We start from the raw sequence: 9,309 nt of genomic DNA, 5'->3' as shown, positions 1-9,309 counted from the left end.
AGAAGAATAAATCATAAATTAAGAAGCAAATAATTGATAAATAAAATGGGTAACTATTGAATAATAATTAATCTGGACTAATTGGCTTAATTTTGAATTTATTTTTCGATTGCTATGGTGTCTTAATCACCTATTTGATCTACTCTGATATTTTGAATGCATTAGTCATCATTGACTTCTCAGCTCTAATACGAAATATTGGTATGATTCTTGGCTCTAATACTTTTTCTCCTCCTTTCTAGTTCTGGTATATGTTATTTTGATTTGCTTTAATATATTCTCACCTGCATTTCTGTTCTGATATAAAATATTTCAAATCACTTCTTGCCCAGATACCTTGATGCATGAACCCGTTACCCTAATAACAAAATGCTTGCATCAATTAAGAGAGATTTTACTATGCATGCTTGGTGATTTCACACCCAAAAACTTGCCGACCTGGAATAAAGATCATTTTCCACATGCACCTTCTTACAGAGTAGTACAGCTTATTATTATTCCGATTCCCCCTCCACAATTCTCAGCCGTCGGCAAAAAAAAAAGGCTCCTCAATTCCCACCCGTCAGCAGAGCGGCCAAAAAAACAAAACGGAAAGCAAGCAAGAAAGGACGAACTGCGTCAAGTGGAAGAAGCGAAAAGAAAGACCTCGATCGCTCTTTTCTTTTTTTTTTTTTTTTTTCTGATGACGTAATTCCTTTTGCTTTCGCTAAGATTCTCTCGCTCTCCTCGCTGAATTCCTCCAATCACCTTTTCCATCAGATTTCCGCGGCCCCGACGCGCCCAGGAGCTCCTCCCCTTTTTCTTTTCAACGGCGAGTGACACGGGGGCAGATCATGGGATAGATTCGATTCCACCTTTCGATCGTTTTCGTTGTCATGAGTGTCGGAGGAGGAGGAATGGACCGAATTGATGCAGTTCTCCGACGTGGAGCCACCGGAATTCCCAAAATCTCTTTTACTCCCGCTATAAATTTCCCCAGGAGGTGAAGGTGGTCGTCCCATCAATCCATACATCAGTCATGGCTTTGATTTCTTTGCCTTCGCGGTTCTAAATTGCTCGGTTTGCTTCCTTTCTCTTTCATTCTCTTCCATCTTTGTCCTTCGGGAGCATAAAGTTTGTATTTTTAGCAATTTAAGATCACTAATAACACAACCTTCGTCGTGCCGTCGGATAACTTGAGCTTCTTCTGCTGTTCCTCAATTCATTATTCAGTCTCTAAACTGGTAGTGATCATAATGGTAGCATTCCTATTTTTTGGGAATGTTCGTTTGGGTGATTTTTATGAGACTTAGCAGACTCATGTATTTCTTGCCACAGTGGAAATATGTTAATAAATATGTGAAAATTGATTAATCTCTATTTCTTTGAGAGACATACTAGCTGATTGATTGGAGAAATGAAAACAGAAAATAAAACATAAAGATTGTATCGTTCAAGCATTTCATATATCTATTCGAAGATTTTAGTATGTTGCTGGAACAGAGCATGCTTTCCTGGGCTTGTGTTTGAGCATTTTATGTACCTGTTAAAGCATCTTTTGCTTTCATTTTTGCTGGTGAATTTTGCAGACTTTCAATTTGTTCTTCAGTATCTTTCTCTGATATTTTTTATGTTCAATCTTGAGCTCAATATGTGGGATTTTTCCAAATGCAGGGGTCTCAGTCTTTCATCTTCTTTATCCATCTAAGATCAAATCCTTATTCAACTGGACTAGTGACCAGAGATGGGTCTCAAAAGCGTATGTTGTAATTTCTGCCATTCTTCTCTTGCTTATTTCCCTTTTCAGTTTACAAAGTCATGTCTTACATACATATATATATATATTTTTCAATTTTCATTTGCATCAAAATGCAGGTTTCAGGTGACATGTCGCGGGAGACAGAATCATTTAGTGGTAAATATGTTACCTTTAATATTCTATAACATTCTGAGTGCTAGGATATTTTATTTTAATTATCATTGATGCTGGAGGCCTTTGTATTTAGAATCTGTTTCAAGTTCATGCAAAGTAAGAGGAAGGATATATTTTGTTTGACTGATCCAGTATACATGAAATGCATCCATCATAGGTAACCTATCCTCAGAAAATTCATGATCTGTGCATAAGAATCTCAATACAAGAAAGCATGAAAAAGATGAGAATCAGGTATAGAAAGTAAATGGACCTGAAATGCATTAGAGAATATGCACAGTACATTCCCCTACCTGGCCACCCCCTCGGCTGTACCTTTATTAATTAATGAGTATGACTGACATAGTCATTAAATTGGTGTACCTCACAAGTGCATTTTATTTTTTGTCACGCACACGAGGCGGATTTTCCATCAAAATAAATGATTTTGTTATAGTCTTTTTGCAATTGCTTCGCATGCCTGTGTATGTGCATGTGCATGTATGCATTGTGCTTGCATGTTTTTGTGTGCACACATCAACAAGCTAGTAGCTCCTGAACCAGAATATTTAGAATTGGCATGATTTCTTGTGAAGATCTTTAATGAGGTTATAATAAAACTGGATGTGCTGTGTCTTCAAACATCATGAAATTGAGGCAACATGTGTTATCAATCACATTTTTCTAAATATGTTACCTCAGATATATGGAGATCGATGGTTGTCACTGAAACATATCGAAGTTAAGTGACTTCACTACAAGCTTAGGGCATCGCCATCATATCCATCTCCAGGGCAACGTTTTCAAGTATTTTCTTGCTTTCTAGTCCTTTTTCAAATGGATGCTTGTAATTCACAATAAGCATAGAGTTTCCTCTAAAGATCCTCTAGCGACATCATATTTGATTGACTTGGTCAGAGTCTGTCCAAAGGTTTAAAGCTTCAATTCTGCAGTAGAGCATGAATAGGTTCTATATAATAATTTGTTACATACATACCATAGTGTGAATCTTTGGAAACACATAATTCATCATGTGCAAATACGAGCGTATTTGAAATTATATGGCAGCATTGATATTAATTGTATAAAGTGTGGATTGTAGTCTATGGATTTGAATGATGACCAGACGTTAGACTTTGTTGACGTTAATGCTAAAGTAGGAACTAGGAACTATACTATTAATAACCTAGGCGTGCTATACAGGTACTCTTTAAAATGCTTGCATACAAACATGCACACATATATTTACCATATTGTATCCATATTATATTTTACATTTTTCAAAATTTGCCATATCTTAGCCATATTATATCCTAATTTTTTTCCCAAAACTTGCTATATCAGCGTATATTCCGCAGCAACTTTGATCTTTGGTTGCATTTCAAAGAGGGATTAAGACTTTTTTTTTAACCTTTGTGTTGCTAATAACTGCTTGTTGATTGAGCCAATTAGCAATTGTTTTGGGCCTCACTTCCTGGTGTAACGTCATGTTCTGGCTTGCATAAAATAATTAAATAACTTCCAACACTTGCTCTATCGGATATAGGAAGGTTCTCTATTCAACTTTGTTTTGGATTCTGCCGATGAAGTCTTTTTGAGTACCAGTTGCTAGAATTCATCACTTGCCATTAAAAATATATTTCCTCAGCAGCATGAAAAAGCCCTTTATGAGACAACACACATGCACATCTGCACTTCATAATTCATATGGTTGAACAGTTTGATTATAATATTTTAATATATGTTGCTTAAAGGAGATTTTAAGTGCTGAAGGTTCGGCTTTTTTAGATTAAGCAACGCTGTATAGTTATTCTAAAGAGATGAGTGCCTTGATGCATTTCTATGCTCCTTTCATCGCATCATGTCCTGTTTCCGAGCATGCTAACTGATTCAATTGTTGTTTTTTTCTAATCAATATTGCAGGTGGAGTGATACAAAAAGGAAGAGAAATTCTTTTTCAGGTTATTAACTGAAATTATCCTTTTTAATATCAGATTTCAATTAATACAGTGATTTAATAGCAAGAATACATAGTCAGCTGGTGGATAAAACCTTATTTCAGTATACTTGATATGGTAAAACTTTATAACAAGCTGTTTCATAAGCATGATAACTGTTTATGTCTAAGATATATTACTGAATAGCAGGCTTTCAATTGGGAATCTCATAAGCATGGTTGGTGGAAGAATTTGGAAAAGAAGGTTGCAGATCTTGCTAAATGTGGGTTTACATCAGCATGGCTGCCACCAGCAATCCATTCATTCTCTCCAGAAGGTCAGCAAAACTGCTTTTGTTGATCTCTATTTTCTAAGTAATGGTTAAAAGAGAAATGCTTCTCTTCTTTATTCACAGGGTACCTACCGCAGAACCTCTATTCTCTTGATTCTTCTTATGGGTCTCACCTGGAATTGAAAGCTTTACTTCAAAAAATGCATCAAAACAAAGTCAGGGCAATGGCTGACATAGTTATCAATCATCGAGTTGGGACTACTCGAGGACATGGGGGAGCATATAATCGGTATGATGGAATTCCACTGCCGTGGAATGAACATGCTGTAACATCATGTTCTGGTGGAAGGGTAATGCTACTAATTGAAATAATATTCTCATTAGCTTAAAATAAACTACTCTATTAATTAGTTTGCATCTACTGCTGCATCGATATTTCATGCTTACATTGCACTTTTGGGGCTAAGGACTTAAGGACTTAGAGATCCTTGAAGTTGCATTTCTCTTCTTATATCTATGTTATACATCCAGGGTAACCGAAGCACTGGCGATAACTTTCATGGAGTTCCAAACATAGATCATACCCAAGCATTTGTAAGGAAAGACATAATTGGATGGCTAAAATGGCTTCGCCAAAGTATTGGTTTTCAAGATTTTCGTTTTGATTTTGCAAAAGGGTAAATGAATGTCCTGCGCAAATCAGCATTTCTAATATCATGCCTACTTATGTTTCTTAAAATTAATGTTTACAGTATGTTGTCTAATTTTCAGCTATGCCCCTAAGTTTGTAAAAGAATATGTTGAGGAGTCCAAGCCAATATTCTCTGTGGGGGAATATTGGGATACCTGCAACTACCATCCTCCTGATTATCACTTGGACTACAACCAAGGTATTAATCTTGGAATAAATATATACTCATGTATAGTAATATGTAGTTATCTTCTTGCCAAATTGAACAATAAAAGCTTCACTGTATGGCATTATGATGAATTCTTTTATGATAAAGTTTAATTTATGGGCACTTATCTAGTCTATGTTAAAGTTCTGGATGTAATATGGGTAATATAGCAAAATAAAAAATGATTATGTTTCTCCATTGACTATTTACATAATATGTAATACTTGTGTGTTTTATTTTTTTATTAATTTTATTGCAAATAGAGACTTGGTTTATTCTTGCTGTATATATTTGAAGACATCCAGCCTGCTATTCCCCTCAGGTAAAGGCAGTGCATCCCATGTATTATTTCTTTGTAGTGCCTTCATCTCATCTATTATAGCCCTTTTCTAGTCAATATGTTAGAGGATTTCTTAAAATTCTTAGGAGTAGATCCAGAAGAGATTGCAAGAACAAAAAGTCCTGTACACCAGGGAACATAATTACTAATAGGAGGTGCAAGTTCTTTTTGGTTTTTGAAGAGTGACGGGCAATCATAATCAATGACAAGGGTATATATAGGATAAATACTTGTATTTGGGTGTCCTACTAGGTTTATTGATTAATGACTTATTATTCTCTTGGTGTAACCAATTTCTTAGTAGACTCTTTCACTTGAGATATGCTAAATGGCACATCAACAGGTGAAGGAAGTACTGGAAGCAGCAATTCTAGCTTCATAACTAACTTCACAGGTGTCCATAAAGAGGCCCTCCTTATAGTAATACAAATATCTTCATAAAGATAACATCTGAAGAGAAATACCTTTTATGTGTGAGAACTACAGTAAATTTGATTGCAGAAGTCTACTGAAAAGCCACAATATCAGAATTCAGGGGTAACAAGTAAACATTGAAATTATACAGAAGAGGGAAAAGAACGAACATGGATATAAATATTCTTAGCAGAAAGTAAGACATGTGGAGACAAGAAAGTAGTAGTCTGAAATATCAAAAAGTTGTGAAATCATGTGAATTAGTTGCAATTTTAATGGAAAAGATAAATTAGGTGGTGATAGGTCTCAGAAGAGACTTTAGTATGTTTATTTGTTCTTTCAGTGTGTCTGGTTTGAGAATTCAATGACGTCCTGTGAGGAAATATATGCTTGTTTACTAATAATTTCCTATTTATCTCATGATTGAACCTTTATAAGCACTGATGAAATTTTCTGCGAAAGGTAATCGTAAAATCTATCTATTGAAGTTGCACTTACTATTTTCTTGGGATAATATGACTGGATCTTAGAACATGCCTAAAGGTACATGCTATTGGCTTATAGATCATGTAGTGAATGGTTCATGCCACCTGATCAAATTAATGAACATCAGCTGAGGCTCATAATGTCATGTATTCACCATATTCTAGATCTTTAGTGCCTTATTAAGTTTAAACTTTGCACCAATTAAAATTCTGGAGAAATATACAAGTTGGAATCTAAGTGAATCTATTCGGTCACTGGAGTTGTACAGGTCAAAATCTTGTATACCTTGAAATATCACTGATTATATAACTATGAATTTATCCATCACAAAACATCAAATTCCAATTAGCTATCGGCTTACGACAATGTACATGTTGCAATAACTAATGTGCTGTTCATTTTATATTATATAGCATCTGCATGGAAAATTATTCAGTTTTATTTCAGGAATAACTTTTATGCATTATCTTGTCACTCTTGTGAATTGTTTAGATAGTCATCGACAAAGAATCATTAACTGGCTTGATAACACTGGAGGGCTTTGTGCTGCCTTTGATTTCACAACAAAGGGTATCCTTCAGGTATTACAATGAATTGATTGTCTTCTTTTGCTTAGGAATGAGACTATACTTTGTTCCAGGAGGAAGCACTAATGACCTGCTAAAACTTATTGGATGGACTATATTTCCCATACAGGAAGCTGTTAAGGGAGAGCTATGGCGTTTGCGTGATCCTCAGGGGAAGCCACCTGGTGTGATGGGATGGTGGCCTTCAAGATCAGTTACATTCATTGAGAACCATGACACAGGATCGACTCAGGTTTATCTCTTTATTTTTTGGCTGCCTGATAAGCCATCATATCATATTATAAGTTGCGATAATGTGTGAAAGATGTTTGTTGATGCAATTGCAACTTTCACTTAAATCCAAAAACCTACTTATATGATTTACTTTTTCCAGGGTCATTGGCCTTTCCCAGCTGATCACGTTATGGAGGTATTGCATAAAGTTTCTTCCACCTATCTCTAATATTATACAAAGCAAACTCTCAGTGGATGTCCAACTTACTGGACCTTTGATGGTTATGGTAATTTTGGAAAAAAGTATCTTTACTAGACGTGCCAACTATGGTTTCGCTCTCTCCTCTCTTAAGAAAGAGATAAGAGTAGTTTAGCAACCAAAAATTGGAGTATTGTATTGATAAGTATGGCTATTTATAATTTACTGGTAATGGAATATATTACTGACGCACCAAATCTGGATAGAAAATATTTTGATTGTAGAATTCTCCACATGTGCATTGGAAGTATTGACATTGAGACCTGAGCTAATATGAATGGAAGAACCAAATTTGAAAAAAATATTAGGACTGAACACAAAATTATCAAATGAAATGTAGATTAATAAAGCAGAGAAAATGGATTTATAGAAACTCGAGAAGTGATCTTCCAATCTAACTGGATATAACCCTTGTTCTTATAGGTAGAGCTTAGAAAACATTCAACTTCTAACTCCAAATTATACTTGGCTCTAATTTGTGTAACACAATAAATTAGTGTTGGAGCACATCTAGATGAAATCAAAGAAAAACAAAGAGATTCAAAAAGATAAAGAGAGAAAACACAAAATGCATAGATTTATGTAGTTTGATGATGGGCCTGCATCCACAGCTAGTGTGCAACTGAGATTCCACTATAATCAAAAAAGAGTACAAGAATAAAGCTACCTCTCAACAAAACCCTAGCCCCAATCACCCCGTCTTTGATGCTTTTTAAAACAAAACAAAAGACATATATCAAAATCAGGTTGGGTCTGTACTGTTGGGGCTTTGCCCCCCACACCCCTAGAACAGGTCAATGGTGAGCTGGGGCTGACAGAATTTCACACCAAGAAATATTAGAAATAATCAATCTCTTTATAACTAGGATTTCTTGCCAAGAAGTTTCACAAATCAATTCTCTAGAGATTCTATCCAGTTCTCTCCACACTTGAAATAATCAATCTCTTTGAATGTTCTTTTGATTTTTTCCCCTAATCCCAGTTTGCCAACTTGCTTTTCAGGGATACGCATACATCCTCACACATCCTGGGATACCAACCATTTTTTATGATCACTTTTATGATTGGGGTGACTCCATTCACAATCAAATTGTGCAACTGGTACTCCTAGATATACCCTATGGAAGATTTATGATTAATCAAGAATCCTTTCTAAGTTTTTAACTTACATGCAGATGAACATCCGGAGACAACAAGATATCCATAGCCGATCAGGAATCAAAATCTTGGAGGTCCAGTCAGATCTCTACTCTGCTATCATTGACAATAAAGTGTGCATGAAGATTGGGAATGGCTCATGGTGTCCAAGTGGCAAGGAGTGGAAACTAGCGACCAGTGGCCATAGATACGCAGTATGGCACAAGTAGAATTTTGTATTGGAGAAAATAAGCTTGTACCTGCAGAATTAGTGCTCATGCTTCTCAAATAGTAATTAACACTCATACTTGTAGAACATTATTACTATATGGGATTAAGAAATCATGTAATCATTTTAGATTTAGGTCAAATTTCTCTTTTGGCATAACTGTGTTGCATTACATTCCTGAAATTTGTTCACAGATGTGATCATTTCAAGTCATGATCAAGCAATTTCAGCTCTCACAACAGGTGATAGTTATATGAATGTTTGACAACTGCTATATTTTGAGCTTGCTCATTCTAGAATAGGGGTGTGCCCTCCTAAGGGAAGTATGTAATGGACTTCCTTGAAGGTACTAGATTTTTTGCTGAAAAACTGCGAGGACTCATACAGTGGCCAATTTAAAGTTTTACACTGACAAATGAAAGCTCCTGTGTGATGAGAAATGTATCATCAAGGAGTAGAATGACTGATATATTGGCCATTACCTGACTTCATACCATTCATGTAATTGGTATGCTTAGCCAACTTGTCAATAGTTGTTGTGCTCCTCATCTTAAAGCAATGTATCAAAGAATGAGAAATCTGAAAAGAGAACCTAGTCAAGGAATATTATATTAATACAAGAGAA

The 9,309-nt window shown here is 35.5% G+C and overlaps 1 protein-coding gene across 2 annotated transcripts; it reads left to right on the top strand.

Annotated features, from left to right (window-relative positions):
• The first annotated feature begins 337 nt into the window (after positions 1 to 337).
• On the top strand, positions 338 to 8,923 carry LOC105042584 (probable alpha-amylase 2). 2 transcript variants are annotated; one of them, XM_019850279.3, is made up of 13 exons: positions 338 to 1,059; positions 1,654 to 1,745; positions 1,855 to 1,894; positions 3,815 to 3,852; positions 4,039 to 4,165; positions 4,244 to 4,470; positions 4,652 to 4,797; positions 4,892 to 5,010; positions 6,752 to 6,840; positions 6,956 to 7,078; positions 7,220 to 7,255; positions 8,321 to 8,419; positions 8,494 to 8,923. In XM_019850279.3, the coding sequence occupies exons 3-13, from the start codon at positions 1,867 to 1,869 to the stop codon at positions 8,683 to 8,685; spliced, it is 1,224 nt and encodes a 407-aa protein (XP_019705838.1). In that variant the 5' UTR covers positions 338 to 1,059; positions 1,654 to 1,745; positions 1,855 to 1,866; the 3' UTR covers positions 8,686 to 8,923. The 2 variants fall into 2 exon arrangements, with proteins under 2 accessions (XP_019705838.1, XP_010918172.1); XM_010919870.4 differs by having other exon boundaries at positions 339 to 1,059; positions 1,654 to 1,738.
• The last annotated feature ends 386 nt before the right edge of the window (positions 8,924 to 9,309 follow it).

Source organism: Elaeis guineensis, chromosome 4, assembly GCF_000442705.2.
Source record: "Elaeis guineensis isolate ETL-2024a chromosome 4, EG11, whole genome shotgun sequence".
Lineage (NCBI taxonomy): Eukaryota > Viridiplantae > Streptophyta > Magnoliopsida > Arecales > Arecaceae > Elaeis > Elaeis guineensis.
Note: the sequence above shows the minus strand (reverse complement) of the source record. Positions and strands in the feature narration are given on the sequence as shown.